The sequence below is a fragment of the Microcebus murinus genome, chromosome 7 (assembly GCF_040939455.1).
Source record: "Microcebus murinus isolate Inina chromosome 7, M.murinus_Inina_mat1.0, whole genome shotgun sequence".
In the NCBI taxonomy this organism is placed as follows: Eukaryota; Metazoa; Chordata; class Mammalia; order Primates; family Cheirogaleidae; genus Microcebus; species Microcebus murinus.
The window spans coordinates 45,506,595-45,533,282 of NC_134110.1; the positions used below are offsets into that span (position 1 = coordinate 45,506,595).

General features: G+C 36.1%; 1 protein-coding gene across 3 annotated transcripts in view; it reads right to left on the reverse strand.

The window, feature by feature from the left end:
• The window catches only part of COL14A1 (collagen type XIV alpha 1 chain), a 202,419-nt gene that overhangs the window by 147,619 nt on the left and 28,112 nt on the right, over window positions 1-26,688 (reverse strand). For all 3 annotated transcript variants that reach the window (XM_012753817.2, XM_012753816.2, XM_012753819.3), the window contains exons 4-5: window positions 23,174-23,317; window positions 16,386-16,472 (exon numbers count right to left, since the gene is read on the reverse strand). In XM_012753817.2, the coding sequence (XP_012609271.1) occupies window positions 16,386-16,472; window positions 23,174-23,317 (231 nt within the window). The remainder of the gene's footprint in view (window positions 1-16,385; window positions 16,473-23,173; window positions 23,318-26,688) is intronic.

Below are 26,688 nucleotides of genomic sequence, written 5' to 3' on the forward strand. Positions count from 1 at the left end.
AACAAACGGGCCAAAACACCTGCATATGGCCCGTGGGCCATAGTTTGAGGACGCCTGCTCTTAACCATAGGGCTACATACTGACTTTGGGAAGACACTCTACGTTGTATAAATTTAGAAAGTAGGGGTGGGGGAAAGCCTCTAATAGAAAGCAGCATCTCCACAGGGCTAGCCACTGCTGTGTCCACAGCTAATATGTGCTGGTTGCAAACATCTCCAGTTGTCTGTCTAGAACTTTCTTCCCTCCCAAGTGTATGCACTTAGAACTGAAGTGACCCATGAAAAGCATCCCTCTACCAATCATTTTATACCAATTTTATTGTGCTACTGACATCACTCTAAACCCATGTTTATTAATTTGATGCTATGCAACTAATTTCCTGAATGAAATTTATTTATTTACTGAAAATATATTTATTTAGTGTTTACTATGTGCCAAGCACTATTCTGAGCAACCAGGAATACAAAAAAGTTCCTGCCTTCAGGTAGCTTAGATTCTCAGTGAGAGGAAATAAATTATAATAAAACAACATAAGTTCAGATGTGAAAGAGCACTTTATAAAAGTAAACAAAATCACAAGAAGAATGACTGTGTGTGTGTGGGCAGGGTATGATACTTTAATGACAATGGTATGAAATTACCAAGTTAAAAATCCTTTTAACACAGTAACTGCCACGTGAGTTGTATTTAACTCATGCTAGTTTTGAGCCTGGCGCCTAGTGAAGCATATGTAACTCACACATCTCTTCACCTTGGGAGCTGCGAGAACTATTTTTCAAGTTGCATATAACTCATACACAGAAAACAATAAAAAATAACAAATTCTTCATTAAATTAGAAAGGATTGTTTTGTTTTTGAAGTTTTTATTCTATTTTTGTAATAAAATACTGTGGCGCAAGGAAAAAAAATTTTTCCTAGTGTGGCAGTCAACATGTTAAAACCATATAATTGACTTACTGACTTTGGGAGACCTAGGTAGGAGGATCACTTGAGGCCAAGAGTTCAAGACCAGCCTAGGCAACACAGTGAGACCTTATTGATACAAAAAAACTAAAAATTAGCTGGGCATGGTAGCCTGTGCCTATAACTAGCTACTTGGGAAGCTGAAGCAGAAGGATCACTTGAGCCCAGGAATTCAAGGCCACAGTGAGGTACAATTACAGCCCTGAACTCCAGGTTGGGCAATAGACTGAGTCTCTGTCTCTAAAAAAATATCCTTTTTTTATTTAAAAAAAAAACCAAAACATATTATTCTTTTTGTTCTAATGGCATTCAAATTAAAGACCCAATTATGGTTTATATAGAAATGTTTATAATGTATTTACAGATAAAGATATTCACCAACACAGTTAATACAAATATAAAAGGGGAAACTGACAGAAGATAACTTTTTCTGCCAGGTAAACTCCTATTTATCCTTCAAAACCCAGATAACACTTTACCAACTCCATAAATCTTCTCCCACAGTCCTTAGATGGGACTCATTGCCTGCCCATTACTGCATATGCATTTGTACATCAATTTTTGTTCTCATTACACTGGAATATTATGATTTGCTTCCCTTTCTATTTCCCTGAATAGACTGTGAACTCCTTGAGAGGTGAGGGTTCTTGTGGCTTATATTTTGGGCCTGTTTGTTCAGCTCAGCTCCTGACATATTGTACATCAATGAACATGAACTGAAAACTGAACTGTGTTGTTAAAAAAAATTCCTCTTTTCACATAATTCATACTTCTAGCAGGGCACTAGAGAAATGAGCCATGATGGCTCAAGTAAGTGTGGTCTCTCCTCCTATCCTGTCACACTAATACATTAGGAAAGTGGATTACAGTTATTTAGGGATCAGGGAGATTGTATCAAAGTAGGCTGTCTTCCTTGATATTTTCCCAATGCTGGAGGCTAAGTTGAATGAAAGGAGAGTGTGTACTATTTTTACTATACTGTCTTAATACACAGTCAGAAAACCTCACAGTGATTTCACCACAACTGGTCTAAGGATTCATTTAGTGGCTTGGAATTATTTTTCTTCTATGCCACTAGCAAAATATCTAGCTAGGCCATTCATTAATCAAGACATTTGAAGGAAAACTGTGGCCACAGAACGATTTTTCACTTAAGTCTCCTGTGAGGTTAAAGTCAACCTTCCAAACCAAGAGCAAAAGAAAATCCCTAAGAATGTGGTGCAGTAGAACTCTTGGAAGCTCGCTGTTACCATGCAGAGATTGGCTCCAGCCCTATTACTGAAGATATTTTTATATTTGCCAAAAGCTCAGTGGTTCTAAAAGGGTTTTTCAATACACTGGCACATTCTGATTTTCACAACATTCCCATGAGAAGCCATTATTGACCCTACTTTTCAAAAAACAAAATTGAGGTTCACAGAGGACAAGTACTAACTCATTGGTTATTGGCCAGGAGTGGATGCCAAATCTTCTAACTGCTTGTTCTGATATGCTTTTTCCAACCTACCATGCTGTCACTATCACAGAAGTTGTCATCATGGACTGCAACATGCGTGTCCACTGCCACAGGAGATAACGTCAGAAAATGCCCATCTAGGGGATGTGGAGCAAGGAGCTCATTTCAGTTGTATTTGGAGTTCACATTAATGCGAGTGAGATTAAGTACTCATTTAATCCAATCTGGGTAGAGATGTAGACCTTTCAAAATATCCCTGACATATAACTACCCTATCTAAAACAGCACTCCCCATCACTCTGTCCCTTTATCTTGTTTTATTTTTCTTTGCAGAACTTCTTATTTCCTAGAAATATGTTATATAGCATGGTGGTTAATTTTTTGTGTCAACTTGACTGGGCCATGGGGTACCCACACATTTGGCCCAACATTATTACAAATGTGTCTGTGAGAGTGTTTCTGAAAGATTTTAATATTTAAATTGGTAGACTGAATACAGCAGATTCCTAATGTGGGTGGGCCTCATCCAATTGATTGAAGACCAGAATAGAACAAAAAGACTAACAGAGAGAAGTCCTCCAGCCCAACTGCCTTGAGCTGATACATTAGTCTTTCCATGCCTTCAGACTGTTAGGTCTAGAGGGCAAAACATGAGTCAAGGCAAGCAAGGAAGTGGCTAAGGGAGACAGCGGGAACCAAATTGTAGCTAGAAACCAAACTGTGGCTAGGAACCGTTCCCCAGTGGGAACATACCCAGTCAGAAGCTACTAGTGACCTTTAACTGACTTGGAGCTCATTATCATCTAATTAGCATAACATGGGAGGAGTTTTGTGAAGGATTCTGGGGAAGACACATGCGCAGAAGGGAAACTGTTACATAACCTAACCTGTTATGTAACCAGTTATATAACCCTAACCTGTCAATCACCCCCAAAGTCGGACACAGCAACCAATCCGGCCGGGAGAAAGGCAGGACAAACTAGTGAGCACATAAAAGACAGTGTGTGCTCAGACTTCAGGGTCTTTCTTCACTCATGGAGACTGACCCGTTCCACTTTCTCTGGAATGTATTTTCATTTTGTGTCAATTTGTGTAGCTTCCATCTTCACTTTCACTTCTTATAGCTTCTTTCTTTTTCCTGCAATAAACTGTGTGGAATTGTTCTATATCTGTGATCTCTCTGCCATCTACTCTGTACCAGTGCTCATTCTTTGACAAAGGGGACAGGGAAACATCCAGACGAACCTAACAAGACTTCAACCGAAATATCAACTCTTTTCGGGTTTTGAGCCAGCCAGTGTTTGGATTAGAACTTACACCACCAACTCTCCTGGTTCTCACGCCTTTGGATTTGCCTTGAAACTACACCACTGGCTCTTCTTGGTCTCCAGAATGATGCCTGCAGAATTTAGGAGTCCTCAGCCTTCATAATCACATAAGCCAATTCCTTGTAATAAACCTCTTTCTACTCATATATACATGGTCCTATTGGTCCTGTTTCTGAGGAATCCTGACATACACATAGTTATTTATTGACTGACTGTGGCTGAGACTTTACATTGCTTTCCTTTTTTATATTGATAATGAAAAGACCTACCATCTGGTGACTACTTTCATCAGATACTCTGCATACATCTTTTCCCGTCTAAGCCCAGTATTAATTCTATCAGGTAGGTGTTCTTCCCACATCACAGAGAAAAAATGTTTATTAACTATAGAGGTTAAATAAGTTGGCCACCATCACACACTGAGAAAGTGGAAAAACTGAATTCGAATCCAAGACTAACCCCAAATCTTGAGCTGTTCAACTCCTATCACAGAAAAGAAGAAAAGCATTTCAAAGAGAAAGGAGTGAGGGAAGGAAGGAGAAATGAAGGGAAAGGCTGATATATCTTACAAGTAAAGATACCATGAAATCTAAGCCACACTGATTTGTCCTATATTTGACCCAGAATGAATAGCACCATGACAACTTACAGGAATACAAAGCCCAGTTGCTGCACCACAGCCAAAAGAACATTTCAGCTGTCACTCAGAGCTCTACATATTAAGAGTAGCCCATAATCCTGTAAACACAATATTCATCACATTTCTCTTCTGCTCTAAACCGTAAGCAACTGGGATAAGACATGACATTTGTCTTCAAATATTTAAAGGGCTGTCATACAGCAGAGGGATTTAAGAGTATTCTATGTGCTCATAAGGAGTGGGCAAGGTGACAGATTCCAACAGACAGGATACCCAAAGATCACTGTCTTAGAGAATACTAAGATCTCTGTTAATGTAAGCAGATGCAGGACAATCCTGGGTGGAACAGCTAAGGAGTCTTACCCTTTCCCTCAACTGGCTGAACGACAGGGCTCTAAAAGTGACTTCTACCTTCTAAGAGTATTTCTTCCCTCTCTCCCTACCAAATTAAGCCTCAACTACTCAGAGCTTTTGTGCATTTCAAAGCTCCCCAAAATTCAACTCTAATTGATCTGTCCATATTTATTTCTCATTTCCTCCCAATGCAATTACTCTTTTTTCCCCCAACAGCATTCCCATCTCTGAAACTTTTGACTCAATGTTTATCCCCCAATCTCTTCTTATCTGCCCTGTCCAATCTCTACTTATCACAATGCAAGCTACAAAAAGCGGATTTTACTTCCTTTGAAAATATATCCTTCTTCTTAAATATTTTTATATAGGATTTGCTTTAAATTTTTATTTGTACAGTTACTTGGTTATTTCCTTGCTTTCTTAAGTTAATACTAACCCAAAAGAGGCTATTTTCCCTGATCACCTCTATTTTAAAATGGAAATTTGCTCAATTACAGGAGCCAGTATATTATATTCCCATTTATTTTCAGCCTGGATATAGTACCACATTGATTTGGCTATATGTTTACTTTGGTTGTTTAAGCTGATTTTCCACAAAATGCAGCAACTTAATTATGCATGTTAGTCCAACCCATTAGTAACAAAAAGATCTTGACATTTTATAATTTTTAAGGCCAAAACACCTGCTCAACTTGACACCAACAGTCAGCCCTACAGGTATAGAGACAAGATGTTCAATAGAAAATTTCTTAGACAAGAAGGAAGGCACCACTCAGACAAGCCCAAGCAATCCTATGAAAGACAGACTCTGCCAAAATCAATAGCAGTAAAGTATCTGCAGTATAAAGTATTATATTTTTTTAAAAAATATATAATATGTCACAAGTTCTATTACGAATGAAGACTTTGAAAACTTATTTCAGGAAAAACTAAGAATTCTTACCACTGGAGAATTCACAGGTTGGGGATGATAAATTTTGCTGGAAGTCAGAGAAAAGGTGTCAAAATTCTTTAAAACTATCTTATCAAGGACAATGAGAGAGGAACTAGGAGAAAACTGGAGGTCTGATGCTAGAATTTCATCCCCTTGCCCTCAGGGGTGCATGGATATAATTTCATGTATAGGTACAGCGTACTTTGCAGGTGTTCAATAATTATTTTCTGAATGACTGACCTTGTCTCATTTTTTAAATTCCTGAATGCATAAACTATAATGCTTGTCATCAAGAAAAAAAACAGAAATTTTTCTTTCCGCTTTATTAAAAAATTCCTTTAATAAAGACAGTCTTTCTTAATCTTCTCCCAGGGATTTTGAACCTCTTTCCTTGAGTCTAAAACAAACCAAAAATAAATACTCCACAAATAAATATTGAAGATCTATAATGTAAGACACAGCTGCATCCTATATGCTAATACTTTCTTTTAGAAAAGAAGGCACACACATACACACACAAAGAAAATGGAAAAGGGGTGGAAACTGACTTTCCCTAAGTGCCTGCTATGTATTATGCGTGTTATATACATGACAGCATTTAATCCTCTCAAAAACCCTGCACATCGTTAATGATTATTATGTTTATGTTATAAGTGAGGAAACTGAGGCTTACAGAGTTTATATGCTTAAGGTCACACAGGTAGGTAGGATGGAAAGGAAGATTTCATTCTAAGGGATGTTTGACCAAAAAACCTGTTTGCTGTCTACTAAGCCAGACTGACACAAAATAACAAGGACAATGAGAAAGAAAAAGTTAAATTATGGAAAGAACTAACTACCCTTATAACAATGTTATAGTTTATCCTCCTCAACCTAGGGTTGGAAAGTCATTCATCTTATTTTCTGACTTCTAGTCTAAACATGATTATTCAGACACCAGGAACCCTGAAATGTGTTTACTGCCTTGCACTAGATAGACTATCTTTTCAGTTGCTCTATGTTTCTACAAAATGTCATGAAGTGCTCAGAGGGTAGAGTGACAGAGGCAAAGGCTGAAGTTACATGAAAGCCTGTTTCTGTTACACATTTGTTGTATTAGATCAGTATTTGTCAACCTTTTAAAATTATCACCCCTATAAGGTGCCTTTAGACAGTCCCTAATGAAACTTTAAAACCACAGATATACTTATAGCTATTTATGTACTTATTGTATATTTATGTTTTGTGCATAAAGAGAAGATTTTTCACTCTTCACTCCAAGAACCAACTTTTGCCCCTTTCAAGGTAATATCGTTCCCACTGAGAATGCATATGTTAGACCATTGTTTGTAAAAGAAAATTGCTTTTCCTGAAACCAGGAGCAATTTAAGGCATCTTTATAAAGATGATCTTAATGGTCAAATTACACTCCACATAGCTGAAACTTTATTTTTTTGAAATTCTTCAATTCTTTCATGAGGTGAAAGAAATAAATTAATCTTAAATAGTATGCATGTGGGAGATAATCTAAGGATAATCATAAAATATTTTAAAGCTCCCTATAGTTGACTTGAATGTGTTTGCCCAATTCCATTCTCAATCCAGGTATTTTGGTTAGGGCTGATCACACCCTTACAGCTCCTGGCATGGCCAATCAGATTACTGCATTTCCTTGCTCACAGCAATTGATTCAGGGATGGGCAGAGGAATCAAGATGGACCAATCAGAACTGCTCTTGAGATGTTTTCTGAAACAAATATTAAAAGGCTTCCTCACATATGAGATTGATGCTGCTCACTACTATGTAATTCTGGAACTCTTGGGGATCTTCGTTATCACCTTAGGAACTCTGCGTAGAAATAAAGCCATCTGGAAGGAAAGCAGAGCCAGGAGATAGGGAGGCAAGAGGGAGCAACTGGTACTGGATTGAGACCATACATCCAAATACGCTTCAACTATATGAGCCAATAAACTCCTTTTACTGCTTAAATGAGTTGGAGTGTGTTTCTTTCAAAGATTCCTAATGAATATGCTGCCTGGAATTTCTCAGTAAAGGTGGATTATAAATTAAAGGGAAATTAAGTCTAAAATAGAAAAGAAAATGAATCCCACAGAGATTCTGAGAGCTAAAATAATATTTCAATTAGCTCTTAGGAGGACCAATAAATAAATAAATAGCAGGAATTCCAAATTTTATTATATCAATTGCCTTCTTACATTTAGGTGAAAATATTTAAAATATGTTATGGACTAGCAGTGTTCTTGGCAGAGAGGAATCATGTCTTTTTTCAATCTCTCTTGTCATGGTTTCATCTAAGTCAATTAACATCATTTTTTTAAAAAAACAGTGGTTTTATTTAGTAGCCCAAAGAACTGAAGAACAGATAATAGCACATAGCTAGATCTCCATCATTTAGAAATGGGTTTAACAAGTCCTTTTCTTCCTACTTGTTTCTCTTCTGTCTGTCCTTTAAAATCTTATCTTTGTTTTGGTATCCTACAGCTTTGCCATCATGATTCTAAGTGTGCCTTTTTTATTTATGTTTTTAGAACTCTTTCTGTTCATTTGTCCCTTTTCAAATCTACCCATTTTCTCTGCAATAGTCTTTCATTCTTTTTATTCTCTTATTTTGAATATTTCTATGACATCAATAATATACAGTCTTTATGCAATCACTCCATAATTAAAATTCATGGAATTCTGAGTCCACAATTTTTGTGTCTTCTGACTCTTATTCATGGCATATGGTTTACTTCTGTGTTTTGAAGTTTTAGATTATAAATTCTTCTTTGGCATTATTTTATCTGTGGCAATCTTTAGAATCTGAGCTGAGCACATGTGGCTCAAATGTGATTTTGTGTTTGCTTCTGACAGGCATCCCACAGCTCTTACTAGCTTAGAGCAGTTTTTATATTACTTTCTTGAAGGAGAGGACCCAGGAGGATATGGTGAGTATACATCTGAATACCTAATCTGTGTGTAGCACAGGCCCATGGTTACACCTTTTCAAGGAGACGTTTTCCTCATGAAGGGCACAGGCAAAGACATAGGGGCTCCCTCATAATCCACCTGCCCTAATTAGCAGCAATTTTCTAGTCCACCCTAGTGTTGCCACTAGAACACCATGTCAACTGACCAGCTAATAATAATTATAATAAAAATGAGAATGAGGAGGAGGAAAAGGCAGGAAGAAGAGGAGGAGGAAGAAGAGGAGGTGGAAGAAAAGGAGAAGAGGAGGAAGAAATACTTCCCACAGAAAATAAGAGCACTGGGACATACCCCTCATCTTCTTGCTGTAAATAACTAAAAATTTTTTCATAAATAACTGAAAAAAACAAAAACAAAAATAAAGAGGGTTGGTGATTAAGTGAAAAAGTCATTGAGAGAGAAAATGAAAAAGAAATCCTATGCTACTTTTCCTCTCTGTTTCATAATCTTTTTCAATCTGGTTCTGCATTCTTGAGGAAAACTCCAAAAATAACTAAAGAAAGCTGTTTGGACAACAATGGAGAAATAGCCATTAATGCAAATGTGCCAATATTATGCTCAAAGGCAAATACCACTTTTGTTTGCAAGTTGGTTTTGGATTATTGAAGAAACATGTACAGTAGATTGGAAACAATTAACTATTTAACTGTACAGCAACTTCTGTTAAGGATTTTAGCTCTTAGCATTTAAACTAAAATTCTAAAATATGTGAAGTATGTATGATTGTATCTGAGCCACTATCAATGTAGACTCTTATACCAGAAAATTGTAGACTGCAGGGAAAACAAAGAGCAGCATAGTTCAATGTGCATCACGAGACTACCACATCTTGGAAGAGGGGCTAATGCTGCATTAAAGCCCTGGGTAGGGTAGGTCTTTTTGGCTCCAGTGGGCCTCACTAATGGTCCCCCTTCAACTTCCCGGGAGCCCTAACTCTGGTCTGGATTGTCACCATTGTTTATAACTTACTTCTTAAGACAATTCTTCTACACAACCAGTGGTCTCACAAAGTCCTCACTGTACCTGCATGTGCTTCATGGGAGCCCTCACCCGAAAGAGGAAGCCACCTTTTTTCCACAAGCCTCCTGAAAATTCTTCCTCTAGCTCAGGTCTTCATAAACACCTTAAGATAGCACCTGCCTGAAAGTAGACTCAGGAAAGAACTCTCCATAAACAACATGTTCGTTGAGGAAGCCAACGGACTGCTGAAAGAATGTTCCTTCTCCAGATGTTTGTTAGTATTTATCAGAACATGTGCCAATATTACCCTCACTTTTCCATTGTCCACTTCTTTATTTTTAATTCATTTCACTCAATCCTAGGTTTTGGAAGGGCAAGAGGAATGTGAATTAGGGCAAAGAACTGAGGAGTTAGGACAGTTCAGAAATACATAGCTGTAGCTAATAAATTCTGGGGCCAAACTCTAATCCATAAACAGAAGATAGATTTTACTTTGAATGCTATTCTCTAAGCACAGTGACAAAAATAAACCAATCCAAAGCTGAGAACTGGCTTGTAAAATCCTCTATAAAAGATATTAACAAATTTGTTTTTACATAAAGAAACAAAGAAAAGATAAGTCAGAAACTAATGAGTTTGGTTATTTGGAAGGGGTGAATAAAGCTGGGTGGAAGGAATAGAATTGATAACTTCTTTTTGATCATTATCCTTTTGTATACTTTTTTACTTTAGGAGCCACATTAATGTTTTACATACTCACAAATGAACCCACCTATATTAAAAATGCATAACAAAACCACAGTGAATAGGGAAGAAACGAACTAAGCCAAGATCTTTTTGAACACATATACTCCAGAATAAAAGTAAATATTGAACTCTAGTTAATAGATTTGTCTGTTTTGTAGTGTGTACAGATTAGCAATTCTAAAACTAGTCCTATAATTGGGCATTTAAGTAGATACATTTAGAATATCGGGAGCCATATTTCCTACTCTCTTGAAAAGGAAGTTATGAATATGGAAAGAGGGAGTGCTAGAAGGAGCCCCATGAGGTGAGTAAAGATAGATGTAAAGACTCAGTAAAACAGATTGATAGATAGATGTTGTACAAATAGAGAGTTATATAGATAACGGTGTGACACTACAGAAGCAATAAGCACATCTAGTACCCACATTTTGGTTTTTAAACACCATTCTCCATGAGAAGAAACCAGAACTCCTGGAAGAAATGGTTCATTAGGGGGCTGAGCAGAAAAAGTGCAAGAAGAACCACAATATAAAGTTTGTGACAGAAAGTAAGAAATAGTTTAAAGAATGGTGGGGGCAGGTTAAAAAACATTTGAAACAGCTTGAAATAGTTCCCACTGAGCAAATCTGGAACAATTTGAGCACTAAAATAAATAATGATAGTAAGGGATTACAATCTGTCAAATAAAATAAGAATCCTTTAATCCATACTAATATAAATAGAAAAATTAAAGTGGAAGAAGGAAAAAACTCTTCTTTACAGTAAAATGCCAACTAATAAATGTGGAATGAACAATGGAGATGGAAAAATTATCATTTGAGAAACATCATAATAGTAACTGACTCACACAAAAATCATCAATGGATGCTAAAACAAATAGGTGAAATTTTAATGAGAAACAGAATATTTACATAGCCTCAAAATATCTCCTCATAAGTTGCATACTTATTGCAAAGGGAAATATATATCTGGAAGACTTCACCTTAACCAGGAGATTATAAATCAAGAAGTTAAACAGTCATGCTGAAATGGGAGACCTTAGACCTCGTCAAAGTGGAAAGTTGGAATCGATACTTTTCATTGTAAAGGAGGCACCCTCAAAGGGCCTTTAGTGAAATTTCACCTTTAGTGAAATGTTAGACTAGAAAAATAACTGTTTTCTGATCAAGGAAATGACAGTAAAGAAAAGTGTTTGTATTGACCTAAGCTCTATGTGGGGGAAAATTGTTTCTACTGTGAATTTGTAACCATGGACAAGCCCTGAGTGTCCCACACCAAGAAATTAACATAAAATGCTTCCAGGTCAGCAGCAACCAAAGGGCACCTTTCTGGAGGGTGCTCTTAAACCATGCTGTAAAGAATTCCCACATGAGTTCACAAACCAAAATGACACATCATACAGAGAAACAGCACTGTGAGTGCAAATTAGTATAAAAAGAAACTGAAGAATTTAACCCCAAAATACTTTAGATAATAGACTTGTTGAGTTCAGAATATAAATATCATTCAAATATCAGAATACTGAAAAATTAAAGTATAACAGACTACTATCAAGTTTTGCAGACTTGATAAAAAAAGCAAACACAATTTCTAGAAATAAAATAATTTCCTCACTGAAAAGAATAGGCCTAAAGAGTATATTAGAAAAAAGAAAAAATAATAATTAGTCTTTTAGGTCCTAAAAGAGAAACAGAACCTAAAATGTCATTTATAAAATCAGAGAGGTAGAAAATATTACTATTAAAAAACATTAATCATCAAAAGAGACTATCATAAATCTAATTGAGAAAGAGAGAATATAAGTAACTGAGAGAAAGAATATTTGAAGCATTAAAGACTGAGAGTTTTCTAATACTGGTGAAAGATATAAATATCGATTCTGAAAGCACAAAGAAATCTACAAGTAGACTAATTATATAGAGCAAGAGAACACCAAAGACAAAAGACAACAAGCAAGTCTGAAACACACTGAGAGAGAAAAGAGAGATTATCTAAAAAAGAATAATACTTAGACTAAAAACAGGCTTGTTGATGAAACAGTAGGAGCCAGAAAATAAAGAAATGTCTTTGAAACGATTGGGGACAACAACTCCCAACCTGGAATCCAACTAATCTTTCAATAGTGAAGGTGGGGTGAAGATATTTTTGCATTAATGAAAATAAGTTTACCCCCACAGATACTCTGTAAGGAAAGGAGTGTACAGAGAAAGTCCGAGATACAAGATGGAATGGTGAGCAAAGAAAGTTGACGGGCAAATCTGGACAAACACTGATTGTTTAAAAAATAATTATAATAAATATAATAATACCTTCCTGAGGTAAAAAAAAAAAAAGTTAATGTATTTGTCAAGAATTTTATATCAGATGGGAGATTAATAATTGAATTTAAAGGATTATAAAATTGTGTATTGTTGGGAAATGGTAAAGATATTGATTAGTCTTGGGCTTTGTTAAGGTTTGTATGCATGTTAAAATTTTAATTATAACCATATAAAAAAATACAGAAGGAATTAATACTTTCCAGGTCAGTAGAGGAGTAAAATGGATTTAAAAAAAGGAAATTTGATCAATTTTAAGTAAAGTGTAAAAGGAAAAAAAAGGATAGGAAAAATGTAGGATAGTAAAAAGTACAGAATATATGGTAAGTCCAAAATTATCAGTAACTTTAATAAATTCAAGTGAACTAAAATTATCAAGTAAAATACAGAGATTGAATGATTTAAATGCAACTAAATCTTCTTTTCAAGATTACTCACCTTGAATCTGAGGACACAAATAGAGTGAAAGTTAAAGAGTAGACAACCAATGTATTATGTGAGTACTAAACAAAATAAAGGTGGTGTAGCTATATTAATATTAGACAAAATAGTCTTTGAGGCAAATGTTGAATTACTAAGAAGAAAAGAAATCATTGCAAAATAACAAAAAGAAAAATTCACTAGGAAAGGATAACAACTCTTATTTTGTAAAGCAAAATTGCCAGAGTTATAAATAGAAATGGACAACTATCAGTGAGGGAGATTAAAACATACATTTTTCTCAAGGACACATGGTATGGTTTTGAAAAGTTACCACATTTAAATAATAAAACGTCCCGACAAATTTCAAAGCCTATTCCTACCCACCATGGTCTCTGACCACAATGCAATAGTTAGGCATCAATAACAAATAAATAGCCTTTTGAAACCTCCAGATGTTTAGAAATTAATAACATATTTCTAAGTAACTCTTGTACCAAAGAAGAAAATCTAGTGGAAATTAGAAAATAGCATGAGCAACATCATAACAGTACTACATCTCAAAATCTATGGGATGCCATTCAAGCAGTACTTGGATATTCATACCTTTAAAGAATTCATAAATTAGAAAAGAAAAAAGATTAAAAATTAATGAGATAAACATTGAATTTAGGAAGTTGGAAGAAAGAAACTACAATAAAGAAGGAAGTGAATATTAGACATAAAAACATAAAATAAAGATACCATAGAGAGGAAACTATGAAAATATGCACACACAGCCACTGAATAAACAATTTCAAGGCATATACTCTAGAATAATTCTGCCACATGCACAGAAGGAGACATAAACAAGGATATTTACAACAAATTAGTAATAGGAAAATATTGGTAATATCAAGAGTAGAAGAGTTAAATACATTGAGATTTATTTATCCAATGAAATTCTATTCTATACAACAAAGAAAATGAATAAATGGGCCCTATGTAAATCAACATGACTCAAAAAAAGTCTAATAGGAGATTTTTTTAAAAAGCAAATTGCAAAAGTATGCATCCATTATGACAAAATGTATATAAAATTTATATAAACTATGAATAGATAATTAAATATGGTTTAAGGATGCATAAATATTCAGTAAAATGGCAAAGGCACACATAGAAATGATAAATACTGAATTCAGGGTAGTGGTAGCCTCTTCCAAGAGGGGAAAAGAAATCTATACAGGGCCGGGCGCGGTGGCTCACGCCTGTAATCCTAGCACTCTGGGAGGCCGAGGCGGGCGGATTGCTCAAGGTCAGGAGTTCAAAACCAGCCTGAGCAAGACCCCGTCTCTACCATAAAAATAGAAAGAAATTAATTGGCCAACTAATATATATATATAAAAAATTAGCCGGGCATGGTGGCACATGCCTGTAGTCCCAGCTACTCGGGAGGCTGAGGCAGGAGGATCGCTTGAGCCCAGGAGTTTGAGGTTGCTGTGAGCTAGGCTGACGCCACGGCACTCACTCTAGCCTAGGCAAGAAAGCGAGACTCTGTCTCAAAAAAAAAAAAAAAAAAAAAAAAGAAATCTATACAGTGAGTTTCAACTGTATGGTAATATGTTATTTTCTGAAACTGGACAAACATGCTTATCATATTATTTTTACACATTTTCTATCTCTGACATATTTAATAATAAATTATAACAAACATAGGTATAAAACTATACATTATTAGAAGAAAATTAGGCAAATGGTTCATAACATTAAAAAATTATAAAACCAAGAAACATAAAAATTCAGATTAGCACATTTCTTATGAATTTTATAATTACATTAAAAATTCTCAAAAAGATGAATAAGGTTGCAAGGCAAATGACACACCAGAAGAACATATTTGCAAAAGTATAACAATATAATAGAAAAAGGTTTCATATCCAAAATATCCAGAAAGTTTCTATACATTCATAAAAGAAAACAAGACAACACAAAACAAAAGTACAAATGATAAATGTTCAACCTCTAGTAATCAAAAAAATGTAAATTAAATTACTGAGACATCATTGGGAAAATTTTTTAAATATTGAGGATTTCAAATGTTGAAAAGCATATATGAAATAATTCCTGTCATACATTGTTGGCCAAAGTATAAATTATTGAAAAAAATGTAAGTCGATATTGATAGATAGAGCCTGCCATATATGAATCTGGCAGACTAAAGTTTGCATACATTTTGACCCTGCTGTTCCACAGTTAGAAATATGCTTATTGCAGCATGTTTGTCATATCGAAAATTAGAAAACACTTAAATGCCCACCAACAGAGGAATAATCAATAAATTATAATGATCAACAAATTATAATCAATAGGGAAATAATCAATAAATATAAATTATATTATAATATCTATAATGTAATAATATAGATAATTTACTATCCAGCCATTAAAAGGAATTAGGTAGACTAACAATAATACCTAACATTATTCAATGATATGTAGAGGGCAGGGTGTAGTGGCTCATTCCTGTAATTCTACCACTTTGGAAGGCCAAGGGGGGAGGATCACTTGATGCCAGGTAGCCTGAGCAACATAGCGAGACGCCATCTCTACAAAAAAATATTTTTTAAAACTAGCCAGTGTGGTGGCATGTGCCTATAGCCCCAACTACTTGGGAGGCTGATGCAGCAGGATCACTTGATCCAGGAATTTAAGGTTGCAGTGAGCTATGATCACACCACTGAATTCTAGCTTAGGGGACACAACAAGACGCTGTCTTAAAAAAAAAAAAAAAAAAAAAAAAAGACAGGCAACATTCTAAGTATTTTATATACATCAACATAATTTATTCCCAATAACTCTATGAAGTAAATCCTATTATCCACATTTTACAGATGAGGAAATAAAGACATAGAAATTTAGATAACTAGTATAAAATCACTCAAGCTTAAAAGTGGCAAAGGCAGGCTTTGAATTCAGGCAGGTGAATGAGAGAGCCCATGTAATTTACCACTGGGTGATCCCTCCTCCTGCCTCCTACCTGTACTGACATGAAAAGGTCTCTAAATGAAAAGGCAATGCACAGAACACAAAACATAATATGACAGGCTGTACATACATGTTTGCATATTCATAGGAAGGCGACTGAAAGGTCACATGTGTTGATAGTCACCATGTGTGGGGAAGTAAGGAGGAGTGAGAGGGGCCAAAGGCGATCTTGCTATTGGATCTGTACTCTTCCAATGGACTAGCAACCATGTGTGTACTGCCTGAGTAATTAACACAACTCTCCAAATGAGCCAATCAAAAGAATCTCTGACCTTCTGGTGAAGATGCTTTAGTCCCATTTCCTTTGTCCACAACCTTGCCTCTGGGCTTTGGATCCTTTCTTTTTTCTAGATCTTTAACTGGAAGAAAAGCAGAAACACAGCAACATGTTATGTTAAAGTCTAAAAGAAAATATCCAATGAGTTTTACTAAAACCTTTGAAAGCCCTAAAAGTACTAATAAAAATTAGTTGCATGGTACAAACTCATCCCAAATATTAGAAACTGCTATTTTTTCAACCTTTTTGAGAAGAGGTAGAAAGCACTTAAGAAATTACTTTGGCTGAATCTTCACTATGGGCAGGTATATCAAATGAATTTAATTCTGTATAACTGTTGTAAAATCAGCATAACTATCTCCACCTCATACATGTGGGAATGAAGAAGCAGGAAGCTAAAACACATCTCATAAAACCAGTTAAGCATTGGCATAGGGTTCAGGTCATATATTCAAGTCTCTCTACTTAGCCTATGAGCTTGGTCTCCATTCTAGAAAGATCTTAACCACAAAAACTCCCATGTGAAATTGCTTTATCTGCAATAAAAGGTGGAAACCCCATAGCAATTTCCTTTCAAACTTTAAAAACACATTTCTCTATTAATAAATGGTAGTGTTCTTTTGTCACTTTAATTAGGAAATATTCAGGAACCAAAAAAAATGCCTCTTGGCCCTTTAACACATTCATACCAATCTACACCATTAGCTGAACTTTCCATTACATTCTCTGTTTAAAACTGCAGCAGCTTTCCTGCCATTGCTTGGCACCTTAGTTGTTTGAAGCAGTCAAGACCACTGCCAAGTGGCAATGGTTTCTGCATAAATAAAATACCTATGGATAGATTCACAGTCTGGCTGTCAGGAGTGGGTTTCACTCTTCTCCCTCCTGCCCTGCTTCAAGGTCTTCTTCTGCCATCTGGCCAGAGAGAAGACCTCATACTAGCTGAGCTCACCAGCAATGGCTCTGTGGGCTGGAAGTTTCCTTGTCCAGGATCATGGCCTGGGGCCCAAAATGTGGCTTTCCTGTGGGGGGAAGGGTGCTCTGAGAGTGCACTCCAGCTCTGATCCACACTACAATCTCCTCTCAGTTCTGTCTATGAGGGCTCCCTCACCTCTCGAGATTAGTTCACAAATCTCCCACCATGCCCCCCAAACAACATGACTGAGTTCTGGTGGCATAGAATCTGGCCTGTGGGCCTGTCCCCAGGTCCCCCAAGATCAATCCCTGACCATACCAGGGGGAAGTGTACTGGTTCTGAGTTGCTCATGGAGTGCTTAAGTGGGTTTTTTGTCCCTCTGTTTCCTGCACCAGGCTGTGCTCTGCTCTGCTGGAGCAGCCAGGTGAGCAGCATGGGACCTGATTAAATTATAAAGCTACTGCACAGCAAAGGAAACAAACAACAGAGCAAATAGACAATATACAGAATGGGAGAAAATATTTGCCAACTATACATCCGATAAAGGGCTAATATCCAGAATCTACAAAGAACTCAAACAAATCAGCAAGAAAAAAACAACCCCATTAAAAAGTGGGCAAAAGATATGAACATAAGCTTTTCAAAAGAAGATAGACAAATGACCAACAAACATGAAAAAAATTTCAACATCACTAATGATCAGGGAAATGCAAGTTAAAACCACAATGAGATATCATCTTACCCCTGCCAGAATGGTTTTTATTAAAAAGTAAAAAATCAATAGCTGCTAGCATGGGTGCAGAGAGAAAGGAATACTTATACACTATTGGTGGTACTGCAAATTAGTACAATCCCTATGGAAAACAATATAGAGATTTCTCAGAGAACTAAAAGTAAACCTACCATTCAATCCAATAATCCCACTACTGTATATCTACTGAAAGGAAAGGAAGTCACTTTATCAAAAAGACACCTGCACTAGAATATTTATTGCAGCACAATTCACAATTGCAAATATCTGGAATCAACTCAAGTGCCCATCAATTCATGAGTAGATTAACAAAATGTGGTGTATATACACCATGAAATAATCCTCAGCCATAAAAAGAAATGAATTAATGTCTTTTATAGCAATTTTGATGGAACTGGAGACCATTATACTAAGTGAAGTATCTCAAGAATGGAAAAACAAACACCACATATTCTCTTTAGTAATTTGGGTCTAACTGATGAGCATACATGAACACAGAAAGAAGTAAAAATTATTGGAAATAAAGAAGGGAGGGAGGAGGCGGAAGGGACAGAAAGGGAGGGGTAAAACCTACCTAACAGGTACAATGAACACTATTTGGATGATGAGCACACTTATAGCCTTTAAAGCATTATAAAAGCTATCCACGTAACAAAAACATTTGTACCCCCTTAATATTTTTAAATAAAAGAAAAAGAGAAGAAAGCAGGAAAGCAGGAAGGAAAGGAGTGAGGGAGGGCAGGAGGAAAAAATACTTGTGGAAATGCAGAAGGAAGCCACTGACAAGATATTTCACTTAATTGTTACATTCACTTCATGGAAATAAGCAAATTTATTGGAGGGTGAGCTATATGGGGGAAGCAATGATTTCCTCTGAACCATCCTTGCTGCCTTCTCCAGGATATTGTTCCAGTAATCCTGTCTTTATCATATACTGCTCCTCTTTCTTCCTACCAGCTTCCATCTCTTTGCTGAAAGGGTTTGAGATTTGTCATATGCCAATGTCATGTCACTCTAATTCTATTATTTCTTTCCTAAAAAACTTTCCTTGGCTTTCTGGTACCCATAGATTAAATTCCAAGATTAAAAAACAATTAAAAATATAGATACCTTGATCCTACTATGTCTACGAACCTGATTTTTTATATCCATTTTTTTAGATCTCATTCTCTGACTTCTTTATAAGTATTGGCACTTTGGAGCACCCCCTCCCTTAAATTCTCTTCTTTCTCAGTTTTTACAAAGGCATTATCCTGGTTTTCTCCTATTCCTCTGACCACTCCTTTACATTCTCATTCTTTGGATACTTTTTCTACTTCCATTCCTGAAACATGATCATATACTAAAGTTGCCTTGCATCTCTGTACATTCACCTGTAATTTTGCCATCCCACAATTTTAATTCTCACCCATCCATAGATAATTTCCAAATTTGTATCTGTCAACTCCACCCACTCATGGACTATGACCCCAAATAACCTAAATTTGCTAAAAGAAAACAAATTGGCAACTGTAATATGAAAAAGATTATGCTGAGCAATGGCAGAGGTAGAGTATTTTCTTTTAAAGTCCTTTTCTAGGCAAACTTCATGAGTTCCTCTTCATGGTTCTTTGAGTCAGACTTTCAAAGATGGGCATGATTTTGCAGACAATGATTAGCAAAATATCATTCTGAAGAGGAAAAATGTTGGCTAAAAAGAATGTTTGCCAACATAGAGTGTAAATTAATCTTTTAATTTCATGTTGTCCCAGCATCCATTTTAAAAAATAACTTGGACTTTTTCATACCAGAAGCAGGGCTCAGTAACCCTTGACACACCTTCCAGTTCTATACCCACCTCCGCCCCAGTTCCTCAATGTGGTCGATCCAGATAGCTGCCTTATATAGCTGAGGACCACCATCCTGTTTGACAGCTATGTACAGCCTACATGAATGGCCCGCTGACCTTCTCACCCACAGGGACTGTGCAGATATGACACAGTAACCACCTCTCAGCCACAGTATGACCTCCTAGAACTCGTGTCTTCTTGCTTTAAACTCACCAATTAAAACTCCTCATGGGAAACCTGTTTGGATAACATCCTAGACCCAATAAAGGCTTTGACCCACACTTCCATCCTCCATATGCTCCCTGACCTCCCTGTGTGTGACTCCAGACATACTGTGTGACCCTCAGGACCTGTAAGTAATAAAATCTTTATTTTTATGTCTGTACTAATTATTGAAGAGGTGTTCTCCAACTTAAAGACTGTAAATAAAAACATAGGGCCATACCACCAGTCTACTGATAAACAAACAAACAAACAACAACAACAAAAAACACAGCAGCCATTTTGGAAGCTGGGCCACTAGGTCACATATAAGGTATAACAGGTGTTACATCAGTATGCTGTCTCCTCCATGTAGGGACAAAATCCATTAGAAACAGATTGTCATAAGCAAGGTGGTATTACTCACAACAACAATGGCTACCATGTTCTACTATGCATCGAAGTAAGTTAACCTGCACAATAATAGGCACATGTCATCACCCCTATTTGCAGATGAGGAAACTGAAGCTAGAAATGGTTGAGTTGCTTGTGGCAGATTCGGTATCTTAATATCCAGAAGATCAGACATGCTTTTCTGTCTTTAAAATCCAAAGATGTTTCTTATATTTTCCTGTGTATTAAAATATGGACTCATAAAGAATCTAATGCCAAAAAAAAAAAAAAAAAAGAATCTAATGCCTGCACTGAATGCAAACTGATATCCACAAGGCTTTGTCTTGATCACCATTTTCCTGGATCCAACCATGAAAGTTTTCTGGTCAGGGGAGACCAGACTTTAGCTCCATCTCACAGGGAGCAAGAATGTAACTGAAACTCAAAAGGGAAAAGGAAGCTATCCAAACAATCTTAACTTCATTCTTACAAACTGTCACTTGGGTAGAACTAATCCCTCTATCCTGCCAATAAAAATAACATAGCTGAAAACATATATACTTACATATCATTTATCTAGCTAACCAGTTAGACTGTTTCACTACAATCATCTTAACAGAGCTAAGCAAGCTGAAAATAAATTAATTTCCTTCTAAGTGCTTTGACAAAGTAGCTTACTGGGAAAGCTTTTGAAGCCTCTCTGTATTTCTTCTGCTGTTCAGTTGGTGGAATATTTTCAATGATCAACTGCAAAACCTTCAAACTACAGGAAAATGAATCGTTTCTCCTTATCCCTTTCCCTGCTTCTCACAAATTTTAAGTGAAGTGATTTCAGTTCCTCATATAAGAATGTCGGAGGCCAGAAACTAAAGTGCAGTACCAATAAAATGAGACAGAAGGCCGGTTTATACCAAAAACATGAAAACCTTTTCCAGAGTTTCTGGACAACGTGAATCTCCAAGGAATTTAACATTTACAACATCCACTTGTCCTGCTGACAGGTAGATTTACCGAATGTCATTGTTTAGAGGTTTCAAGAGGTATCAGGTTAACAAAGTTTTGTCTTGTTGTAATTTATTTTTAAAGTCATAAAATATGTCTCACAAAACATTACTCAGAAGAAGAAAGAAGAAAGAAAGAGGGAGGGGGTGTAGAAAATCTAGATAGAACATAGCTACACACAGAGTTCCAGAACCCAAAGCCTCACAGATTTGTGGATTAACTTTATCTATGGTAGGATTTTCAAAGCTATTGTTTAAAGGAAGAAAAAAAACACCTATTTGAAATAATATCTATAATTTGCTTCAAAAATAATAAGGAAAGGGAGGTGTGGGAGTATACATAAAACAAGACTGGCCATGAATGGGTAATTGTTGAAGCCAACTGATGGCTACTTACAGGTTCATTACACTCTTCTGTTGATTTTTTAAATTATGATTTAAATTGTCTTTTATAATTTAAAAAAGTTTTCTTGTTGTTTTTTTTTTTTTTTTAAAGAGTCTATTTAAGCAATGAAGTAACAGAAAGTTAACCAAGGTAGGCCTCTTCCATTTGCATTCACAACACAAAAAAAATTGTCAAATTTGTCATTTGAAAGCCCACATTCAGGAATAGGGAATTGCTGTAGTCTCTGGTCACTGGAATTTAAGGTCCACTGAAGCAGAGATCTGTCATGTGCCCAGTGCCTAGAATGGGGCCTGGCACTTAAATGAAAAAGAAAAAGAATGGATGAATGAATGTCTCCCGAGAGACAGAAGAAACAAAGCTGGTGTGGATAACTTTTAAACTCAGTATGAGGAAAAGCTTTGTAATGGAATTGTGGGAACATACATGGGTTTGCCTCAGAGCTTCCTTCCTTGCTTAGAATGTCCTCTGCATGCCCTGTCCTTTCTGTTGGATCAGCAATTTTTGAGAACTGGCTCTAACATGAGGCCTTCCCACATCCACCCTTCCCTGGCCCATCACTGGGGCAGAGAGAACACCTCTCGTCACAGAATCCTATGTGCATCTCTGTCTGACACTTACTTATCACATTGTATTTGTTTATAGATTTGCTTGTTGTGGAGACTGGCATAGAACAGGCCCTTAAAAAACATCAACTAATTATTGGAAAGAGTTAAATTCCCTGTTGTGTAGGTTGTTTGAGTAGAGGCTGTATTGGCGCTGTCTGGGGATCCTATAGAGGAGATGAAAGCATCATTCATTCAGCCATTCATGTTTGTAGAGCACCTATTATTAATACGTGCCAGGCATATATAATATGCAGCTTCAGTACAATGAGAAATAAAAATAATTGAGTGACTATCTTCAAAGACTCTACAGGCTTGTGGGGGACACAGGGAAGTAAACAAGCGATTGCAATATGGTGTGATTGTACAACCAGAGGGGAAGCTCTGAAAGCTAAGAAATCATATAGGAGATACCTGGGTAAGGTGTAGGGGACAATGTCAGGGAAGGTGTTTGAAAATTAAAACATAAAGTAAGAGTAGGAATTCAGCAGAATGAGGAAAGGGAAGGGTAAGAAAGTATTAGAGAAAGGAGGAATTCACAGAAGGTTGAACTGAAGCTCTTTTAAGATCTCTATAAATCTAAAAATATCTAGGATTTTAACCCCTTAGAATACATATCACAGACTCAAATCCAGTGCTGGGGCAGAGTCCCATAGTGCTACTTTAAGACCTTTAAATACATACTTCTGAATTGGCCTTGAGCCGGCTTGCTTTCTTTGTCTTTATGGTATGCAATAATTTGAACTGTGTAATTCTGGTCTGGCATAAGACCTTGGATAATTGCTTTAGTTGCAGTGTTCTGGAGATTCAACTGATTCGTTTTTCCACCTATAATAAAAGAGAAAGATAAATCAGTTCTAAGATATAAAGTTACATGTATACATATATGTATATAGCACATATTAGTGATATAGTTTTCATTCTCATTTTCAGTTGTACTCTTTTTACATTAGATAACTTAAACAATTTTTTATCATAACATACTAGTGTTTTTATATACTAGGAAAAGCTGTATTACAAGATTAGAAGACAGCACATAGTCAACATTAGATATACTCTTCATGGAAAGAATTCCACTTAAAAGTGAAGGGAGAGATATGAGCAGGCCAAATATAAACATCCATGCTGCAATTTTTTTCTATGGCCTCTCGAAAGTGAGTCAAAGCATCCTTGAAACATGAGCAATTTAATTATCTTAAATCTGACCACTGCTAGCTCAGGATGCTGAAGGAACCACTCATTCGCTGGCTACTTAAAAGTTACTTGTTTCATGAAAAGATTCAATCCCATTACCTCTCCATCAAATTAGACTGACATCTAAGGCTTTCCTGAAAATACTGTTGATTAAATACTCAACATTTGTGCAAAATTCCAAATTTTACCTTTCCTTTCTAATCTCTGGCAGCAATTACTGTGCCTGAGAAAAGAGAAATAGATGTACAACCCTAACAGTAACAATGAGAGGGGTCTGACATTTGCTGAATTAATCAAACATAACAGATTTTAATATCTTTTAATCATATTCTAATAAAATTAATTTTGTTAAGTCTGAAATTTAGTGCTGAAATTATCCATGCTGCCTGGTACTAGAGGGCAAAACTGAGTCTTTCTCTTGCCAAAATGCATTTCCTTAAAAGCATTTGTGTGCAAGATTTTTAATTTGGTGTCATGAACTTCTTCTATCATTTAAAACTCATCTACTACAAAGTGAATCAAATAAATCTTTCATAATGCATGTTTCACTAAAAAAATAAATTCCCCAGAGAACTCTGTATATTAGAGTCCCTCTTTGAGAGTCATAGGGTGTGTTATTTTATTAAAGTCTTTAAGAATTCTGCAAAAATAGCTTTAAACTCTGTTTAAACCAGCACTTCCCAAATTTACTTGACCATTAAACCATTTGGTTGCATAATAGTTATTAGCATCCCAAAGAATACCATGGAATAAGCTTTGAGAATGACTGGCATAAACAATATTTGGACCATGTGTCATAGTGCTAAAAGATCTCTAAATATTTTGTGGCTAGATGTGTTTATTATTCCTTTTATTTACTATGTGTAATCAAGTGGATTCCAAAGTGTCAAGATTATTTGATTGGCTTGGGTCAATGCAGTAAGGACGCTGGGTGAAATAAATCTACTATTCCTCAAGAAATAATTTGCTTTTATCTTCAATTTTATTTTGTCACAGGAGATGTTTAAGCAAGAGCTGGACATCTACTTTTTGGGTGAACTCTTGCAGAGGAGATGGAAAAATCAGATTGAGGTTTGGTTCAGAGGCCACTCAAGTCACTTCTAAGATTCTATAATTCCTCAATAACACCTGCTTGTGGTAACTAATAGTTTGGTATTAACGGTAAATAATCAGGAAAAGTTAAACTACTGATTACCTGGAGAAAAATAATTACCTTTCAAGATCAAACACAGGGGATTCTCAGAGGTACCACAAATTATTAGTAGTAATTGGATTTAATACCACTCTCCACAAGTGAGTCACTTTTGTAGGACAATAAGGGGAAAGTTGGCATATGGTATAGCTCCATCAGAAGTCATTCTAATTAGCTGATGAGTATATTTCTTAATAAAAGAAGTGTCCCTTTTAGTCACCAAGCAAGAAGCTGAGTGTTCATCTTCTTGTAGCATTTGAAATTTTAAATCAACTATGTAAGATGTCCACATTTATCAACAACAGAGCATCTGTCTCCCTCATTAAATCAGCTGGGAAAACGTCACCAACAGATAGGAGTCCAGGTCCATATAACCCTCTTTATCACTAATAAAGAAAAAAAACTATATTTACATAAATATATATTGTACTAATATGCAATTATTATGCACTTATTATGTACTATATGAAAATGAAGCCTTGGAGAGGAAATGATAGCTGCGTACGTCTTTATAACAATCCTAGGTAACATTTACTGAGCACTTACTACATGGCAGTCCCTATTCTAAGTGCTTTATGTTTATTTTAGTCCTCACAACTGGTGCTTCCCGAATTAATGTACACAGGAATCACCTGGGAATCTTTTTAAAATTCAGATGCTGACTCAGGAGGCTGATGGTAGAGATCAATATTCTGCATTTCTAACAAGCTCTCAAGTAATGCCTGTGCTGCTGGTCCCAGATCAACCTTGAGTTGCAAGATCATAAAAACTCCATTAGATGAATACTAATATTGTTGGAGCATTTTAAAGAAGAAACTGCAGCACTGAGAGATTAAATAACTTGCCTGAATCATGCTACTTATAAGTAACAATGAGACAGAAAAAGGGCAGGCATTGCTTCAGGCATTGCGTTAGGCATTCTTCAGGAATTGCTGAATTGTACATGCTGTCCTTAATTGAGTCAGGAAGTCTTGAAACAAAGTTTAGAGCTGCACTGATCAAAACAAGATGGAGGTGGGACAAGTTCCAAAGAGTTAGAACCAAGATGGCAGAGAAATCCACTGCCTTTTGACCCTGCAGCTTCATTATACCATCATTACCATAAATTTACCATAAAAGTTTCTAAGGAAACCTCCCACTCCCATCATGCACCTGAGCCATGAGACTTCCTGTTTGACCATATTTGGTCAAAAGGAAGGTGCCCTCATTCCAGGAAAACACTGCCCCTTTCCAAGAAATAACATGAGTATTCCTCCCCTTGTTTAGCTTATAATTAAGCCATTGCTTAAATAAAGAGGCTAAAAGAAACATGGAGCCAGTTCTACACAGGAGATTTTCTATACTTCTTGAATAAAACTCAATGTCACTTTATACTGTCAGCTCTCTCCTGAGTTCTTTCTCCTGTGAAGCCAAGAATATACTTGGACTTCAAGTGACTCCAACATTAGAAGTCACTTTCTGTGACAATAGAACCAAATTTTGAATTCCAGCAATCCAATTGTTAAACCCATCTTTGTCTTCATGATGCCCATGTAGCCGTGACAATTATCCTACACACTCTGGATTGTTTTTAGCGTATTATATTTGTATAATAAAAACATAAAATATGAGAAATAAAAATTAACCCAAAATTTAAAACATTTTTACATAACTATTCATGATTGATAAATGTGTTCAACCTATGCTTTTCCTACTTTGTCACTTATTTTCACAATGTCTATTTTGCCCTTTAATATACATTTGCTGAATAATATTCTATCAAGTTAATTAATCATAATTTATTCAACCAGTCACCATTGGACACCCAACTGTA